The following is a 20,542-nucleotide window of genomic DNA, read 5'->3' as shown; positions in this document are numbered from 1 at the left end:
ATCAGGGATCACATTTTCAGCAGCTTGTGACTACTCCCAGTCTCTTGTTCACCTAGATGTAAATTACCTCCTTCCAAGGGCTTAGCCAGCGACCAGCACGGTCGTCTTTTGGACGGCCAAAAACTATTCAGGACAGCCACTTATACTGTACCGTTACGGCTTGGCCTACTCAGCTTGGCCTAGCCTAGTTGGGGCTGGTCTACTTTAATAGCAAATTCTTTTATATTCTTTGAATTTTAAATGTTGCATTAAAACTAAAGCCTATTTCGCTTTTCTGGCTAAACCCCTGCCTCCTTCACACCTCTCTCAAATTTAACCTGTATAGTGTTTATTCCAAGATGTTGATCTGCCAAGTCTCCATGTCACCAAAATGGTTCTCTGGAGATCTCTGGAGATGTCTGGAGAGATCTCTGAAGAAGATAAACTAGGTTATTGAGGCTCCTGAAAATGAGTTCAAAGTTCCCTTGGAGGACCGAATACAAAATTTATAGCCATCACACTAATGTAATATTTGACAAAAATATCACAGTTTATGCAATGACATTGAACAATGTCACATCAGTTCTGCTTTTACAGTAAACAATACCAAATTTATTTCGTTAGGCACAGGTCTCTCTCTAATTAAAGACCACATTTGGGACCAGAGCTCATAGGCTTTAGCAGCTTGGTAGGTAATTAGAATAATAAAGATAAAAGAGATTTGTTAATTTTTTTTATGGGACTGTAAAAAAGTGGTCTTTAATTAGAGGTAGTCTTTAATTGGAGGGGTCCTTAATTAGAGGATCCGAGCATTATGCCAAAATATTTAGCACCACCTTTTTTGGGTGTTGAGAGCATGCATACTGTGCTCTTTTTGCATGCTATAGCACATTTAATATTAATAATTGCATAACATAGAATGTAATATATCATTTTATGTGTTACATTCTATATTGTAAACTTCAAGACACATTCTAAACAATCTCGGCTCTCGTTATTATCCTCACATATGCGCTGTGACGACAACCATTTTTTATGTCATTGTGTGTGATGTCCAAAGATTACAGATTGTGATTATTATTACCACCATAATAAAAATAATAAATTACATTTGAACATGTTTGGATTATATCACCTAAAAGGTATTTTTCTACAAATTTGCTGTTGCCATATTAATAAATAATAATGATAAATTAATTATTATTACTTAAATAATAATAATTATAATACTAAAATGTATTAAAGTATAGAACACAACATTCGATGTACTGTATACTTAAAGATGCTTCATCCTAAAGAAAAGGTCCTAAAAATACCATACCATCCTGCACATTTTTTTTCACAATGTCATGTCTATTGATATTAAAATGAATTAATTCTAAAATATGATTGGCTAAATCATTCAAATTGTAATTAACTGTCTACCAATCAAAAAACATGGTTATTTTTATATTATTATAAATTTGTTAACGCCATTTCTTTCATGTACGGTATATCATTATAACAACTGTCCAAGAATAATTTGATGTGCAGCCAACAGTCATGTCCAATTATTCTTTTGTGCTGTCCAACTTAATCAATTTATTTTAAAATTTGTATAATTTGATGTACATTAGCTGGGCATAAACCAATTAACCAATTGCAAATGATGATTAAAATTGTATGTAAAGATAATTAAGAAAGATCTTATTAGTGAATTGTGCTCCATTATTCTTAAGCAAATTATACAGATAATTAAAGACTTGTCCATCCAATGAATAATAAATACTATAAAAAAAAACCTTCTCTTTTAGTAAAATTCAAATCATCAATCATCAAGCTGTTTCACTCACTGCTGTGTTAAGCCCATCTTCCAACATTTTCCATCTTTTTCTGTCCATTGCCATTCTTGCCCAGTTTGTTGTTCTTCATGTAAGTTGTGATGTCATCCCTCTACCTTTTTTGTCTCCTTTTCCTCCTTTATCTGGTTCTTAACTTCTTGGTTGCCAATTTGTTAATTTCTTAGGATAGTCCATCTATTGTCTTCTATTTATGGGCCCAGCCCATCTCAATTTCATTTCTGCCTTCTCCATAACATCTCCTGTTAGTTTTCTTATTTTGGTGTGTCTCGCCTTATCCTATAGCGATAGTGATTTTTCCTTTACATGGCTTTTTTGGATTGATATTCAAACTAAGAACTCTTTAACTATCAATTCTATAAGGTTATTTATAATAAAAAAACATTGTATAAAGAAAATTAAATAAAGCTCTTTCCAGACTATCAAATTTTATTTGACAAAAACATGCATCATGACTAAATATGGGCATAAAACAATTTTTTTGTCAAAGAAAATTTGATAATGTTGATAAAGCTTACTGCAGGTTTGGGAGTACAGTAGGCCTATTAAAAAGCATACAGTACAGTCCTAAATATTTTTGATGATATTTTTGATAAAAATATCTGTTGTCAAGATAAATGTTTATACAATAATACCGTATATATTCTCACACGTAAAGTGATCAATGTGTAAAACTACCCCTGAGTTTGGGAAGACTTTTGGATAACCTCCCCTCCCCTCCAAGGCTTTTGGATAACCTCCCCTCCCCCCCCCCCCCCCCTTGTTTCACCTTCGTCATTGCTCCTTTCATTACGATTTACTGGGAACAAGCCTGCGTGCCCTTCAAATCATAGGCTTTGTGAAGATCATGGTATTCAAGAGCATTACCGTAATTAAAACCTGATTTTGAATTTGCGTTCATTCATACTACATTTAGTAGCTTAATTTTAATAGTAAATTTGCGTGCTTATACGGACCATAAGACAAACATGATGTAAAAAGCCTAAAATTAGCTATTTTAAGCCTTGTATTATACACAAGAAAATATGATAATAATATTAAAAACAATAAAATAGAAAAACAATAAAATATCTTTGTGGAGAACTTTTCGAGTAATGTTTTTATAACACTTAGGTTGCAGATAAGCGACAGTGATTTATTTTTGTGGCCTTCGAAAATGCACTTAAAAACCCTATGTTTGCAGTGACTTGGCACCGATCATCTGTAAAAAGCAATATTAAAACTAAGAATAAAGTGGTATAAAAGCAGTGCATGAAGGTTTTTTAAAGCACACAGGAAACATCAGAGTTTGGGTTCGGTCCTGTGTTAAATCAAAAATTGACTTTGGCCCTCCAACCATTTCTTATGCCCACTCCTGACTTGCATGTGAGGTTATAATGTCACATTGAATTATTTGTATTGTATTTTATTTTTATAAGGCTAAAAATTATATGATAAATGATATATGATGTATCTATATTTTTAAACACAAGAATCACTCAAATATGTCTCCAAGATGATGAAGGTATTTATAATAATCAAATAATCATATTTGTTTAAATTTATGCTAATCACGTACAAAGCTCTCCATCATGTCTTTCACACGTCTACGCATGTGATATGCTGACTTTAGACATCATGCTTTATGTCATTAAGCTCATCAACTTGTTACCAGAATCTTCCCTAGGGGTATAATTACAGGAGTGCAGAACAGGAAACGTGCCCAAAGCACAGAAATGAGGGGAAGGGGCGTTCATAATGAGCCTAGACAAAAATTATATAGGGCTTTAAAATTCTGAAGACAAGAAGCTCAGAACGAAGAACCTCTCCAAGCTGGCCGCCATTTCCATTCCTCCCCGGGGGGCCAAAAACACTATTTAGCCCATGTGTGCTCCTATACTCTGGAACTATGAGTTGCCTATGTATCGCGTGTCTTCGAGCCCTCCATGGTAAAAACATTTTGAATAATTCTTCAGAAAATTGCATGGAAATTCTCAGCTTGTGGCCGACCATTTGAGGCCAGCTCCAACAGTTGGATTGTACAATACATTGCATATGAGAAAATACATTATGCATTGTATGCAATGATATATTTCTTATATCGTTTACTGTCAAAATTAATAATATTTATGTAATGTTATATTAGATGCATATTCCTTAAGATCCAACTTATCACACATTGCTGGTTGAGCAGTTTTTCAATTCCTTCATCAGGTAATCTAATGACGATAAGCATCGCTGCCTCTAAAAAAATGTTTTCTTTAGAGAATAGATAACAAACATTATACCGTATCTCATAAATCAGTTTTTGCTATGGGCCCAGTTTCAAATTCATCCTCTAACTAATGGTTAATTACAGTTTGCCACTGTCTTATTTTTTTTCTTAAATCAAATGAAACCTCATTCATCATTGGCTGCTAAAATGCATACATTCTGAATTTTTATTTCTGTGATTGGCTACTGTATATCTCATCTATTACAAGCCATGCACAAAATGTACTATGTACACATAGTTAAATGAAAGAAGTTATACTTGGAGCCTACTCAACTAGTATACCATTTTTTTTTTCTATAGTTGTGTAGTTGCTAGAAAATGGAGAAAATAAATTGATGGTTATTCTTTAAAGTGCTGAGTTCTTTCGTGATATGTATTCTTATGAATAAACCATAAGAAAGGCAAAAATAATAGTGTGATTTGTATCCTTTTCTGCTAAAATAAGTCCGTACATAATGTGTTTTAATCCTGAAAATTAAAGATGTTTAAATTATGTTGATAATGTTAATACTTAAATTTATTCTGTTGTTCATCTTCACAGCAACTGTGCATTTCTTTGAGAACTACTTTGATATGCCTGGAGCGCTTGTATTTGCCCGGATGGTGGATCTAGAAGATAAAAAGGTTTGTAATAATGATTTTATTATGTTGTATTAATGTTGACTTAAGCCTCTGGTTTCCATGAAATCGCTACACTGTCGCTACAACGTTTCTAGAGCAATCGTTTTACTCTGGAGCAGTCCCGGATTCAATCCTATTCTACTGACAATCAGCATCACCGAAAGCTGTCAGCGATTGTACAGAAAACCAAGCTTTACATAGTATGCTCAAAGAAAATGATATGAATGTGTAATTTAAATACTAATACCCTTTTCACACATAAAGAAAATGTTTAAATAGAAGTTGCATGTTTCAATTAAAGCTTTGTCAAATTTCATTAGACAAAATAAGTGACATGCCTAAATATGGTCATGATGACATCACAATATGACCATATATAGCCATATCATGACTATATACAGTACGGGCATACAACAGTTTTTTGTCTAAGAAAAAAGTGATAATATTCCTGAAATATCTACCAACATCACTATGGTCTTCTTTACATAGCGAATTTAAACCCTGCTAAAAGTCTGTACGACTGGTATTCAAACAATGGCAACAGGTTCAATTAAGCCCCAATAAAATAATAAGCGTCGCCCTGTGAGCCTACACATTTCTGCGTTCCTTTACATGGATGTACTGGCACACTATTAACGCGAGGTATCTGGCAAAATGCTTGCTATTTTTTTTCCAGCTTAAACACTTTCCTTGTAATAATTTGTGAATTAAATGTAGGTCAGTAGAAAAGTATAATTAGTAATGTTGTTTATAGTTATTCGTGGTTCTTCTAGGTTGTAAAATGTATAATTTTATTTGTTACGACAATGATTGATGGTATATATTTACAGTTGATATAGATCACTTTGGTGATTGTTCTTGTTGAGCATCCAGGCTGTTGGAACAAACCGCAAAAGTTCTACCCATAACTAACGATCTTTGTCGCACTGTTATGGATTGCACTTTGTAATAGAATTGTTTTGTTGTCCTGTACTCTTGCCATAATCGGGGGCCCCAAGTTAGGAAAAGATATTTCCGTAAGATCTGGTTTGATGAAATTTTTAAACACATATCCCTATGAATTTTACTGCATATAATGACATAAAGCAGCAACTGGCCCGTATTCCACAGAATCATGACAAAATTATTTACTACAAATATAATAAGATAATTTTTGTGGGTGCAATAAAATAAAATGTTTCTCAAGGGGTGCTGAATTCAGATCAGGAGAAGTACCATATAATTAGTCATGAATTTGTTGTTCTATCTGATTTTTAATGATTGCACAATCATATGCTAGTTGTAATGACAATGCAACAATGTGTAGTTGGTGATAGTTTAAGAAAGTAATAGATCTGCATACTTCAAAATTCAAATTGAAAATAATTTATTTCATAATTAATAGCCTGCATTAGAATGAAGCATTCATCATGCAATTGATGATGTATTATTTGTTATGAGAAACCATTGTTTACTACTGTATATAATTCAAATATTAGAGTTTAGGGTCTATTTTAATATATTGTATACAGAGAATTATTTAATTTATACCAATAACATTTTTAAATTTTTGTATCCAGATTTTATGCAATTTTGTTACAAACATTGACAAAGAAGAAATTTTATACAATTTAGTAGATTATTTGATCAAACATTTTACTTCAGCTTTGGGCAAATAAAATAGAAATGACTTTTTTTTTCTTCGTTCAGACCATTTATTGCTCAGTGAATGGTTGCATTTTTATTGCTTGTATTACTGCTTTGATAGTCTATAGAAGATATTTGCATTATTATCACGATTCAACATTCTGAATAATAGTAATTGTTGCAATCGAGTGGTCATCAATTTGAACGTTGATACATTCCATTATACTTATTGCAGATATCAATTGTGCTACAAGATTCTTACAATTTACATAACACATTTTCATTTTACCTCACTGTTTTATTGATAAATTATTAGTTAGAGAATGCTGTATATGCTATAAATTAATTGTTTTGTTTTTGCTATTTTTATTTATTTGATCTGTCAAAAAAAATTTTCTATAGTGGTGGACACATACTGACAGGAATAATAGCAATCTGAAATTGCTATATTCCATTTCTTACACCCATTAAAACACAGGTGGGCAAAGTGCAGCCCGTCAGCAATTTTTTTTTGCGGCTCACGAAAATGAATTACAAGCCCTATGTGTGCAGCCTGCCAACCATTTTGGCTTTTTTGCGGCCCCGGCACCAATCACCTGTAAAAAGTATAGTAAAACAAGCATAAGTGCACTGAAACATCAGAGTTTGGGTGTTTGAATCAGAAATTCACTTTGGCCCTCCGACCAATTTTAATACCCACCCCTGCTTTAAAGGGTGATTAAGATATGGTCCAACCAATGGTTGCCGGGTTGACACAGTTGCATGAAGAACGCAATGCGTAAGGCATGTGCAACAAATCGTTTTTTTAATGACGATTAGTACACACGTCCACCAACAATCAGCAGACGATGTCGTGTCATGTTCTCACAAAGAGCGCAGATGGATTTGTCGCCAGATGGTTTTATAACCGTACAATGCAGCGTGCATGTCCAGCTTAACACGCCGAGCTAGGTTCTCAATTGGCTCCTCCTCATCTTAAGTAGTGCGCCATTAAAATTGATTTGATTTACAAAAGGAAACGCAATACTCATCAATAATGACTTATGAAGGAACAGAATCAAAGTTTGATCTGTGTATAGTACTAAATGTATACAATATAGATAATGAACAATCAATCTGCATTGCTACTTAATGCCTGTTTGAGTATTGAAAAAAAACATGTGTTTCTGCTTATGTATAAAAAATATTAATGATTGCATAATTGCCATACATTCGGGAATATTTGTAGACATTTTGACTACAAATTTGTTCTGATGGATGAATATTATTACAATATTTATCATTACAAAAAAAAAATATAATTGTGAAAATGATAAAAATTAAAAGCAAATAAATGTGGTTACTCAAGAATAACCTAATATTGAGTATCAACTTATACATAATTTATATTAAAGAACTTGATTTTACTTTGTGGTGAAAAACAAAACCTGCATGGGATAGATTTTCCTAATTTTCATATTGACAGGTGTATTGTGGTACATTTTTGCAATGGTTTTCCTGCAAAGTGGCACTGCATGATTACAGGGAAACCCCTTGTTGTTACAATTCTTTAAAAGCATATTTGGGCATAATACAGAATAACTTAATATTGTTATGTTTCTCCAGGCTCACGGCAACTTATTCCCCAAGCCTCCAGCAGTACTTCGCCTTAGCATTAGCCTCTGCTGAAAGTGGACCTTTCCTGGTGTGTCAATCAAACTTCATCTTGTGAGACCTTACCAACAATATCCAAGGGGTGGGGCTTAGCAGAAAGGTCCATTATCAGACTCACCTGATGGACAGCTTTGCTTCCTGTCAATGTGGAGTCCCCCATTGGCTAATTCTGTATTGTTTCACCAACATGCTCCATCAAATCACTTTCTATCCAGTAGACTTATTAACACAAATATATATTAATTTTAAAATGTATGAGAATTTTATGAATTAAATGTAATTTAATAATTTTATCTTTGTAGGCTGGAAAGAGGTTGTATGAGTACAAGTTCCAGAGAGATATTGCGGCATCGTTTGAGAAAGTGTTCAGGCGTCAAGCATATGCCGGTTTGACAACGTTTGATTGATTTAGCCACTGAAGCCAAAGATGGCAATATCAAGACAATTTATCACTGTTACATCATCAATCTCTTTCACTAAATTCGTAGAAGTATAATTATACAATTATAGGCCTTCTATAGTAGCCTACACAATACTTTCCAATATCATAATAAGAAATTTTACATACCGTACATTAAAAATAAAAGACAAGCAAGAATTTAAAAAGCCATAAGAACAAAAGGACTGAGATTTGGGAAATTATCTTACAAGACCGGCTAATTGACCAATTTTCTGAGGGGTTCCCTAGACATATACAATGATATCATGACAGAAAAGTTATTGGTCGGTACACCAGGAGATCCCCGCCCCTCCCCCCACCCATCAGCCTGTCACCCCTTTGACTTTAAATACCACTCTATGTTCTATTTGAATTACAGTTGTATCTTACCAAAGCACACAAGTAAAGATCTGCATAGTATGGTTTGAACCATGACCTGAACATCGATACTTTACTCCTGCAACACAGGAGTCCCACGTCCCTCGGAACACCTGGGAGTCTCCCGGAAATTGGTATGGCCGCCCACACTCCTGCAAACAAGCAAAAATCTCCCGGAAATTCACTTATCTCCTGCAAATTCAGTAAAAAACAAATCTTTTTGTTTTATTTAGGCCTAAACTTTGGTTGCCGATTACTTTTTGCAGTCAGACACTGCCATTTCTGGCTTCTAAATGTGCCTATTCTAAAAAAAGTCATCTCCTCAGCCCCAACCATAGTGGGCGTGGCCCTTTGTTTGGTACCCACACTTTTTCCTCATAGAATGTATAGCGCCCCCAATGTCATTAAACGAATCTCCCGGAAATGGGTTTTTCCAACTTGGGACCCCTGTTCCTACAACATATCATAATGGTAATTGATTATAGCGATAGTAGTAATAATTATGAAGTAAAATAATGATAATTTTTCTTTACTTAATTGCAGAGGGTTCAGGTGGCTACTTCCCTAGCTACAAAGCAGACCCGTTGAAGTTGATACAGCCTTGCAGTGACAGTGTCAAGCGGTGGCTACGAAGCCTCAAGGAAAGCGGCAAGTTTGTGTTCTTGATGACAAGTTCTAACGTTGACTATGGTGTTTCCCTGCTTGAGTACACTCTAGGGTAAGTACAGTATAGTAATTTGATGTTGCATCCCTGCCTAAAGCTTGGTTTCTATACAATTGCTACATCCTATTGTTGACAGCTTTTGGTGATGCTGATTGGTCGGTTGAGTTAGGAAGCCTTCCCGATTGCATCGGCGACTGCTACGGAGTACAATGATTGAACTGAAGACACTGTAGCGACAGTGTAGTGATTTTAGGGAAGCCAGACTTTGATTCCTTATGAGGTAAATTATAAGAGCAAAGGGTTCTAGGTTCTAGACCTCCATGGATTGCAGAAAATATCTGGCAGGGTCAAGGAGCAAACTTTCTGCAGCTGTCATTTTAGCAATACATTGTGAAAATGAATCTCAGCATAGTTTTGAAGGTACTTGAAGCAAGGGGGAAAGAGGTGGTTTGGTAAATCTGAAAGGGGGCTCGCTCAAACATTTTTTTCTCTGTAATGAACACCAAAGTACAGTATTATGCAAGATGTTTTACTGTTTGGATGGATTACATCTTGAATTTTGGGGTTCCATGTCTACCGCAAGTCGCAGGAATCTCTAGGAAACCGGGACGGTCTCCCACACTCCTGCAAGCAAGCAAGAACTCCCAGAAAATAACCCATCCACCGCAAATTCATAAAATATTTGCATGTTTTTGCTACTAAATTATCAGTTGTCTCACGAAAGTCAGTGCTGATGGGTATCACCATGCTTAGAAAATTAACATTAAATGTGTTTAAGAAAGCTAATTCAACCAGATCACTGGTAAGTTGCTTCTTCAAAATTGGAAAACCTGCTTTTTTCATTAGTTCAGATTCCCAAAAGAAATACAGAACAAACTGTTGCTATTTATTTATAGCAGAAAATAATAATTGAAGCATTGAGATGAAAGAACTCATTGCCGCAATGATTAAGGTAATCGTTTTGTCCAGACATATTTGTAACAGAGCTTTCATATTTTGGATGAATGATGTTATGTTGTTGACGCCAACGTGACTGTGTGCAAAACACGCAGACATAAGATTGATATCCGATTGCCTCTCTATGTAGCCTCTGTTTTATTTACTTCAAAAAGTTGCTTCCTGTAATGTTGAACTCATAACTCCAGTTATGGTTTGTATAATTAAGTTGCTGATATTTTTATTCGATTTGTGTTATCAGATATATGTCTTGAAATTGGTCAAATAATTTGTAGAAATCTCTTTCTACACTAGAAACTTTGACAAAAAAGTGTTGTATGGCCATATATAGATATGCTGTGTCCATATATGGTCATAACGTGACCATATTTAGTCATGTCATGTGTTTTTGTCAGTAAATGTTGACATTCTGTACAGGGCTTTGTGGCATGCATATAAATATTTACTTTATGATTGATATGATATACCCTTAACTTTTTTTTATGGTCATTGGATTAGGGAATCAATTATACTCAATGTATAATTATTACTTCTGCTCCCTGGGGAGAATTCATTATCATGCAAAATTAATAATGTAATCCAATGGGATGCTAAAGATTTTTTATTTATTTTAATCAAATATGTAATCTTTGTTTCATTGTTTCTATCTATTTAATGGCAGAAAAATAAAGTAAGGAATAATGTTAGTATACTAGAGGGTCAGCTTATAGATCTTCATTTTGGTTCTTTTCTTTTGTGATTTTCATTTTTTCTAAAAAATTATATTCTTGTATCTGCGATTGAGGATGGGCAAACCAGCACTGCTACAGTGATTTAGTTAACTTTGGTTGGCCCTGCTGGTTTCCCCAATTTTTGTATATTGTACCAAATAAATAATGAAATGAAATGAGATCAAATGTTAGAACTTGGCTGAGATACCTTTCTGCTACATTGTGATATTTATTATACAATTTGCAAATGCTTCCATGTGTACAGGGTTAGAGTCCTCATCATCCAGTCCCAGTTCCATGGGTTCAAATCATCTACAATCCCATCTTTTTTTGTTCTTGCACCAAAAACACATCCACTCCCTTCAGGTTAGTCGTATGTAGGAGTATTGAAATGGTATAGGGGTGGATGGTTTGGGGGAAAGGTATTGTGGGGTGCTCGATGATTAAAAGGGGCACTAGCTCACACAATGGAGTGATTTTTATCAATGATTTTTTGCTTTAAACAATTTCATTGGGTGAGGGGGATACTTGGGGATCGTGAGTGGGTTTTTAGGGTGGGGGTGTGCGCACCTTCTACATACTCTACTGCTACACTTTCATAAGACATAATTATTGGAATGGATACTCCAAGCAAACTGCAGTTATGAAAAAATAAAACATTTAAGCTAGAATAGGGAATATATAGTAGAAAGCCAGCTCAAAAATGTGTATAATATCTTTTTAGTAGTTGTTGTTGTTTGAGATTATTTTCTTCTTAATTTTAGAAAAGATTGGCAAAGCTATTTTGATGTCAGTTTATTCTACGCAAGAAAACCAGGATTCTTCACTGAAGAAGATCCAACAAAGCGCCCCTTCTTGGAAATCAGTAAGTAAGAATAACAAAACTGTTAGTGGAGCTGATGTCAGAGGGCGCCCTCAGATCACCGGTAATTGTGAACTGAATTGGTCACTCTCATTAAATATGGTTTAAATAAAATGAAATGTTTTTTCGTTTAAGATCCCATTACCCAAGTATCTTATATCAAAGGTACTATTAGCATGGTCTTAATATGTTGTATCTGAAAACCGACGCCCGACAATTGTAGGCTGACGCGATTGCTAGAACATAACACAACAATGTGCGCCCAACTTATTCCCTCAGATGGTGTTGTATCATCTAGCGCTCATAGAGAAGGAAGATAAATTCTTCGGCTGATGGTTGTATGGCTGTCGTATAAATCAGTGTTTGTCCGGCTTTTCATAAAAAGGATTTGTGATAACAAAAGAAAACAAAAAATTGAGAATAAACTATTTAAAGCATTATCAAAACTCATGTAATCAACACAATATATATACATGTACATTGATAATAATGATATAAAGTACTCTGGTGATGTGATACCATTATCACTTCATTCTTTGATGTACGTAAAGGATTAAAAGGCCCCTACTGGTGCCTTTAGGTTCGTCACGATTTCTGATCAGAGCCCACAATTCAGTGTATTTTACTTGCTTCATTTTAGTCTAATTTTAAAGAATTTCTCTGTTAATTCAGTTAATAAATAGTTTGAGCCGTAGTCAATTCCATGAAATACAAATAAAATCCAGCTTCATCGAAGCCACCACAAGCTGATAAAAGCTTGTCTCAATAAATGTGTTAGTCAAAAGAATGTGAATTAAAGTGCAGTACCTAAAATGTCTGTTACTTCATACATACATCCAGGTCAGCTCTTGTCCTTCCATATTTTTTCTACAAATTTTGTTTCCATTTCTAGCATTGCAGATTTTTTTTTTGTGATACTGATATACCATCCAGATATAGTGATATATAGTGATAGTTTGTATAGCAATGGCAGATTGAAGGGCCCAAGTTAGCTCCCCTTCACCCCCCTCCCCTTCTAAATTTGGCAAAAGTATTTTTAAAATTAAGAAAAAAAAAGAAAATTATATTCAAATTTAAGTCTGAGAGTGCCATTTCTGGACTACTAGAAGTGCCATAATGATAAATTCTTACCACAGCCGTAACCATGATGGGGCTGATGTGGTATCTACCCCCTATCTGTGAAACTCCTTCCCTGAGCCCCTTCTAACTAAAATTCCTGGATCCGCCGTTGTGTAGTGATGTAGATATAGTGTGATAATATAGTATAGTAATATATAACTTTAAATGACATATTGTGTATAAACTATGAATTACAATTCAACAAACAGTTACATCTATAAAATACAAAATTCAAAAATTACTTTCTATTAAATTGTAGTAGAAAGTTCAAATATTTATACATTATTTAATCAAGCAAATGGCAGAAGTAAATGATTTATTGCTGTATAGTGAATGTTCTACAAATAGGAATGCTTTTAGGCTGTAATTGGCGAGTTCGGAAGAGAATGAAAAAAATGAATAACATTTAAAAATTATGACACATCCATCACGATGCATGACAACTTATCGTGTAGAGCATAATGAAAACTGTAATGATAGAATAAACTATATATTAGTATAGTGCACTTTCAATACCTTTCAAGTGATGGAGTATTCAATAAATTATTTTCTACAGTAGACAACTCATTATCTATCATTTGTCACTTTTTTAGGACTTTGAGTCTCTTTATACAAAAAATACCCTTCATTCTGTCATTCCAATAAAACTTTGTCATAGAGTTTGGATAATATGCGATATATGTGATATATAAGTGTAAATTATTATTATTATTATTATTATTGTTATTATTATTAATTATTATTATTATTATTATTATTATTATTATTATTATTAGTATTATTTGGTGATTCCATTTAATACTTTATAGTGTAGAGTGCACATCTAACTTTGACTAAATGTCAGTGAAATTTAGTGTGTAGAAAATATAGAGGGCACTCTTAATGTCTTCTTAAGCACCACAATACTTAAACAGCAAAAACATCCAAATTAGATCAGTCTGAACTTTCTCTTCCTTTTATTTCTTCCATAATTACTTGAAAACACAAGTCGGTATCCACAATATTCATAACTATCCAACCAGGTTTTCAAAAAACAATATTACAACAGAAAAATGTATATCTTCTCTTAGAAAAAAATCAGTATTTTATAATGGACCTAAGTTATGGAATTCCCTTGATCCCTTTTTTAAATCTTTACCCAGTTTTTCTTCTTTTAAACTTAATATCAAACGATATCTGGTCTCGATGTATGGTAATTAAGCCTTCTAACTTATGTATTAAAATAGAAACCAGACTACCTGTTTATGTTTTCAGTTTTTGTATTTTATTTTTATTTTAATGGTGGCCACATCTTAAAGTTTTTCTTAAACTTATTGTGGTCTCCATCCACATAGATTTTTTGAATATGTTTGATCATGTATATCTTTGTTTTTGTTCATTATGTGGAAAATAAATAAATCAATCAATCAATCAATATTCTTTAACTTCAGCTCAATCCAGTTCATCTCTTCCTGTACTGCTTAATGTAATAGCTGCTAACCACACTCAAGTTCAAGTTCTTATAACACAGGTCTATAACAAATTTCCTGACCATCTAGAACAATTAACATAAAACTCATTCTATTTTGAATAAGCGCCACAGTGCTTAACCAAGAGTACATTACCCCGTGTCTAATGAAAGGGTTTTATAACACAAGTGTTCAAGTGAATACAATGAAAGCCACAAGCATATATGTAAACATCTGTAAATGTTTACGATAATGTAGGGTTTATGATAGGCCTACAGAACTATGGGAATACGTATGATAGGTAACATGAAAATAGGCATGGAAAGCGACATGCCAATATTTTTTTTATTAGCGCTCCTCTTAAATAAGCGCCTCTCTCGAATAAGCACCGCATTGAGGCCTCCAAATATTTTATTTGGAGGCTTTATTTATTTAAAGATTTACTGTTAGTATATATAATATATAAAATGCTTATCTAAGAATATATTTTTAAAAAAACAACAATTTTATTCAAGTACATATATAAAGCAATTTCCAATTAATTTCCTTAATTATTTTTCTTTTTTTTTAAAACCAATTTAAACTACATTTAATATTATGTGTTAAAACCATGACTTAACCCTGTACAACTCCAATCTTGATATAGACCTTATTTTAGAATTAAGATTAACTTTTCATACCGACTTTAGTTATCCATGAAGCGATTTGTAAGGTAAAAACCCAGACTTGTGAGGGCCGAGGTTCTTATTCTGCGTTCCGTGAAAAAATTGTTGGCCTCTCCTCACTGGTGAATATGCACCCCTTCTCCAGGGGGCGGATGCATGACTGATTTAAAGAGAGCTCAAAATATATTTTTAAAATTTTTAATTCAGGTAGAAATGTTAGGTCCTTTATTATTTTCTATAATCTAAAGCGATAAATGTTAATAATTTTTGGTACAAACCCTAGAGTCCAATTATATGAAGAGGACATGCAATTACATCTGGTTTTTTTTTTTTTTTTTATCAAAATAGACATTCAATCCTTTGTACCATTGACGCTACATTATTCCAAGTCTTGGATGTAGGGATAATTATAAATTCTTACCACAACCGTAACCATGATGGGGCTGATGTGGTATCTACCCTCTATCTGTGAAACTCCTTCCCTGAGCCCCTCTATCTAAAATTCCTGGATCCGCCGCTGTGTAGTGATGTAGATATAGTGTGATAATAATAGTGTAGTAATATATAACTTTAAATGATATATTGTGTATAAACTATGAATTACAATTCAACAAACCGTTAAATCTATAAAATACAAAATTCAAAAATTACTTTCTATTAAATTGTAGTAGAAAGTTAAAATATTTATACATTATTTAATCAAGCAAATGGCAGAAGTAAATGATTTATAGCTGTATGGTGAATGTTCTACAAACAGAAATGCTTTTAGGCTGTAATTGGCGAGTTCGGAAGAGAATGAAAAAAATGAATAACATTTAAAAATTATGACACATCCATCACGATGCATGACAACTTATCGTGTAGAGCATAATGAAAACTGTAATGATAGAATAAACTATATATTAGTATAGTGCACTTTCGATACCTTTCGAGTGATGCAGTATTCAATAAATTATTTTCTACAGTAGACAACTCATTATTTATCATTTGTCACTTTTTTAGGACTTTGAGTCTCTTTACAAAAAATACCCTTCATTCTGTCATTCCAATAAAACTTTGTCATAGAGTTTGGATAATATGCGATATATGTGATATTATAAGTGTAAATTATTATTATTATTATTATTATTATTATTGTTATTGTTATTATTATTATTATTATTATTATTATTATTATTTATTATTTTTATTTTTATTATTATTAGTATTATTTGGTGATTCCATTTAATACTTTATAGTGTAGAGTGCACATCTAACTTTGACTAAATGTCAGTGAAATTTAGTGAGTAGAAAATATAGAGGGCACTCTTAATGTCGTCTTAAGCACCACAATACTTAAACAGCAAAAACATCCAAATTAGATCAGTCTGAACTTTCTCTTCCTTTTATTTCTTCCATAATTATTTGAAAACTCATGTCGGTATCCACAATATTCTTTAACTTCAGTTCATTCCAGTTCATCTCTTCCTGTACTGCTTAATGTAATAGCTGCTAACCACACTCTGTTCAAGTTCTTATAACACAGGTCTATAACAAATTTCCTGACCATCTAGAAAAATCAACATAAAACTCATTCTATTTTGAATAAGCGCCACAGTGCTTAATCAAGAGTACATTACCCCGTGTCTAATGAAACACTTCAAGAAATAGGGTTTTATAACACAACAGTGTTCAAGTGAATAAAACGAATACAATGAAAGCCACAAGCATATATGTAAACATCTGTAAACGTTTACGATGATGTAGGGCTTATGATAGGGCTGCAGAACTACGGGAATACATAAGATAGGTAACATGAAAATGGCATGGAAAGCGACATGCCAATATTTTTTTTATTAGCGCTCCTCTTAAATAAGCGCTGCTCTCGAACAAGCACTGCATTGAAGCCTCCAACTATTTTATTTGGAGGCTTTATTTATTTAAAGATTTACTGTTAGTATATATAATATATAAAATGCTTATCTAAGAATATATTTAAAAAAAACAACAATTTTATTCAAGTACATATATAAAGCAATTTCCAATTAATTTCCTTAATTATTTTTCATTTTTTTCAAAAACCAATAACTACATTTAATTTTATGTGTTAAAACCATGACTTAACCCTGTACAACTCCAATCTTGATATAGACCTTATTTTAGAATTAAGATTAACTTTTCATACCGACTTTAGTTATCCATGAAGCGATTTGTAAGGTAAAAACCAGAGGGCCGAGGTTCTTATTCTGTGTTCCGTGAAAAAATTGTTGGCCTCTCCTCACTGGTGAATATGCACCCCTTCTCCAGGGGGTGGATGCATGACTGATTTAAAGAGAGCTCAAAATATATTTTTAAAATTTTTAATTCAGGTAGAAATGTTAGGTCCTTTATTATTTTCTATAATCTAAAGCGATAAATGTTAATAATTTTTGGTACAAACCCTAGAGTCCAATTATATGAAGAGGACATGCAATTACATCTGGTTTTTTTTTTTTTTTTTATCAAAATAGACATTCAATCCTTTGTACCATTGACGCTACATTATTCCAAGTCTTGGATGTAGGGGGGTAATAAACTTTTTGTTTATTTCTTTAATATTTATCCAAAAATGTTATCAGGGAGTAGGTCACAATTAAATGACCAATGTATGCAAAAATTCATAACCAATCAAGGTACTGTATTTGGAAATTCAAGTTTGCTTGTTTACAAACTTTCAACGAATTTGATGACAACAAATAATTGTTAGTGAAAGTCTGCCCATCTAGTTTATAAATCGTACAGGTTTGCCACAGCGCGTTTTTCACTTCTTGATCTACTGTTGTTTACTTCAATATGAGTATGATAGCCATCTTGGAGTACTTCACTTCCATTTACAATATTTATAACATTGAAATCCACATCTTCTGGATTACATGTAGGACTGCAAGGCTGCTCATATACGGGTTCAACATTTTCTAACTTGTTGTTAGAACCATTATTTGTTGGTTGCTCATTTCCTCTTTTCCTGTATATGTAGCAAAAAAGGCAAACACAAACACACAAGAGGATGATTGATGTAATGACAGTGATTGTAATAATCAAGGAAAAACTCTTGTCATCAGGACCCTCAGTTGGTGTTGGGTCTGAGTAGCAGTAGGAAAGTGTGTCTCTTTCTAAATTACAAGTTCCTATTTCCCAATCATTTTGTGTGGTTTTACACTGAAATATGGTGCCCAAATCATCTTCTTCAAGAATGAATGTATAATTCACATAGACAAAAGAATGGGTTGTGGCTGATTGTAGGCTGTTAACGTCTTCTCCATTTCTAGTCCATTGTAGATTGACTGTTGGCACACCAGGTTCAGAATAGCAAGAGATAGTTACACTTGATCCGATGAACTCGGATGAAAAGTTGCATGCTTTACAGATTGGATACATAGGTAATGGAGGATAGTAAGTGTCCAGGATGATACCACTTGATACAAGCACTGCTTCACCTGTACCCTTCAAAATTATTTCACAAGTGTAAATGTTACCATTAAGTAGACCACCAAGATTACGACCTTTCAACTGTGTTATTTGTAAATCATATACACTATGGAGTGAGTAAGCTTCTGCCTCTCGACCCAGCTTACTGTTTATCAGTGTGCCATCCCTGTAAATGACTGTCCTATCACCTGTTTTTGTTCTTCTATACCAATAGGTTGAGTAGTCATCAGTTAGGTCCTTCACTTTACAGCAAAGATCAACAGAGCTTCCTTCAGTTAGTATACCACTTCCAGTAGTAACATTATTAAATGTTGGAGTGCCCTGGCCAGGAAGAACCAGGGCTAGACATAAGATTCCAATATACGACATCTACAATCCAAACTCTGTCTTTCATAGGAATAAACTCAAATTTAAATGTCTTTGTATACTGTAAAGCTAGAATACCTTTGATTCCTGTTTAGTGTCAAACAATTCTCATGTATTAACCATTTTTTGGATTCTGAATAGTTCATATTTTAAAATAAATATACTTCCTTATCAATGTATTATTCATACCAGAATGATTTTCTGTTCTTGTAAAGTTTACACAATTTGATTCTTTTGTTGAATAATTTGCATATCAATAAAATCAGGCTGTGGTACATAGATATTTTTGAACTTGGGGAAAACTTCCAAAATATTCAAACTTTCTATTTTGCATTCTACCCATGACAGAAGCATAATGACACAAAAATAGTGGATAGCGTCACAGGGGCAGATCCAGAATTTTTGTTATTTTTTTATTTTTTTTAATGTATTTTTGAAACTGATAAGTTAGTAGCACTAATTTCAATATATGCATTGATATTTTAAAATTCAGGGCCCCCTCCCCACTGGATCTGCACCTGCGTCGTGTTGCGAGAAGAGAGGCATTATTGATAATGATGATAATTTCATGATGATGATATCTCATAAAAGATGATATCAGAGAATTATTGATGATGACAGACAAATAAACCATTTTTTTCCCCGATTAACTGTCAAAATCATTTCTGATGATTTATTATTTTTACCTTCATATACACAGTTCAGGAATACAGATTATACAAGTAATAATAGTTACAGACAGAGGTCTCGCCAGCTATACTTAAACCTGGCGGGACCGCCACACTTAGGCAAAATAAACAAAGATTGCGCCACACTTAAAATGTTAGCGCCATGCTAAACAACTATGTATTAAGTACAGTATATTTTATTCAAAACCGTACAGCAATAAATACCAAAGTTTTGAACTGTAGGCACAATGTTCCCATGGTGAACAGTACTTGTTCAATCGCATATCTTGAGGCCGCACCGCATTCAATGCAAGCCCAACTGTAGATCTCTTTGTACGCCTCATGTGCGTACAAGTAGGTACTTGTAAACTTAGGGAGGTCACTGGTCGACTAGTGGATAGGTTGCGTTCAGTACCGTACGTGCGTGACGATCGCAATATTCAGTGAAGTGTCTTTTATTTATGAACAGTGATTGATAAAACAACATTAATTGAATTTACGTAAATTTCATATGCAACTGTTTGTTTCTAGCCTTACCTATCGTGTAATGGAGTGTATCTGGTGGTATTTGAATCTGTTCAATCATGAAGCCTCCGTGGTCTAATGGTTATGTCGCTCGCCTTGATAGCGAGAGGTTGCAGGTTTGAGTTCCGCCAGAGGCATTTTATTACACAATTTCTTTATTCATTTATTTAGAGGACTACATTCGTTGAGATCTATGCTACACGATGTATTATTATTATGTCCTTTATTTGAACACTTTATTTACCTTTCTTTGATGATTTATATATGTATATATATATATGTGTGTGTATATATATATATATATATATATATATATATATATA

The 20,542-nt window shown here is 33.4% G+C and overlaps 2 protein-coding genes across 4 annotated transcripts in view; one reads left to right on the top strand and one right to left on the bottom strand.

Moving 5' to 3' along the window:
* The window catches only part of LOC117111450 (5'-nucleotidase domain-containing protein 1-like), a 55,053-nt gene that overhangs the window by 32,015 nt on the left and 2,496 nt on the right, over window positions 1-20,542 (top strand). Inside the window, exons 4-8 of one of the 3 annotated variants that reach the window (XM_033254372.1) lie at window positions 4,613-4,695; window positions 8,274-8,358; window positions 9,332-9,506; window positions 11,884-11,984; window positions 18,501-18,639. In XM_033254372.1, the coding sequence (XP_033110263.1) occupies window positions 4,613-4,695; window positions 8,274-8,358; window positions 9,332-9,506; window positions 11,884-11,984; window positions 18,501-18,541 (485 nt within the window). In that variant the 3' untranslated portion in view covers window positions 18,542-18,639. Of the gene's footprint in view, window positions 1-4,612; window positions 4,696-8,273; window positions 8,359-9,331; window positions 9,507-11,883; window positions 11,985-12,260; window positions 12,317-18,500; window positions 18,640-20,542 lie in introns of those variants that run through there. The other 2 variants (XM_033254374.1, XM_033254373.1) reach the window with 2 other exon arrangements.
* On the bottom strand, window positions 15,727-19,054 carry LOC117111448. Its single transcript, XM_033254370.1, has 2 exons — window positions 17,928-19,054; window positions 15,727-17,885 (listed from the first exon to the last, which is right to left on the bottom strand). Exon 1 carries the CDS (start codon window positions 19,027-19,029, stop codon window positions 17,959-17,961), a length of 1,071 nt encoding a protein of 356 aa, XP_033110261.1. The 5' UTR covers window positions 19,030-19,054; the 3' UTR covers window positions 15,727-17,885; window positions 17,928-17,958.

The sequence above is a fragment of the Anneissia japonica genome, unplaced genomic scaffold (assembly GCF_011630105.1).
Source record: "Anneissia japonica isolate Jap-2015-1 unplaced genomic scaffold, ASM1163010v1 scaffold9002_len284450_cov133, whole genome shotgun sequence".
Lineage (NCBI taxonomy): Eukaryota > Metazoa > Echinodermata > Crinoidea > Comatulida > Comatulidae > Anneissia > Anneissia japonica.
This window is presented reverse-complemented; position numbering and strand designations above follow the sequence as displayed.

Coding starts and splice junctions, on each gene's coding strand:
- LOC117111448 (XM_033254370.1), bottom strand. CDS start 19,029: ATGTCGTATATTGGAATCTTATGTCTAGCCCTGGTTCTTCCTGGCCAG.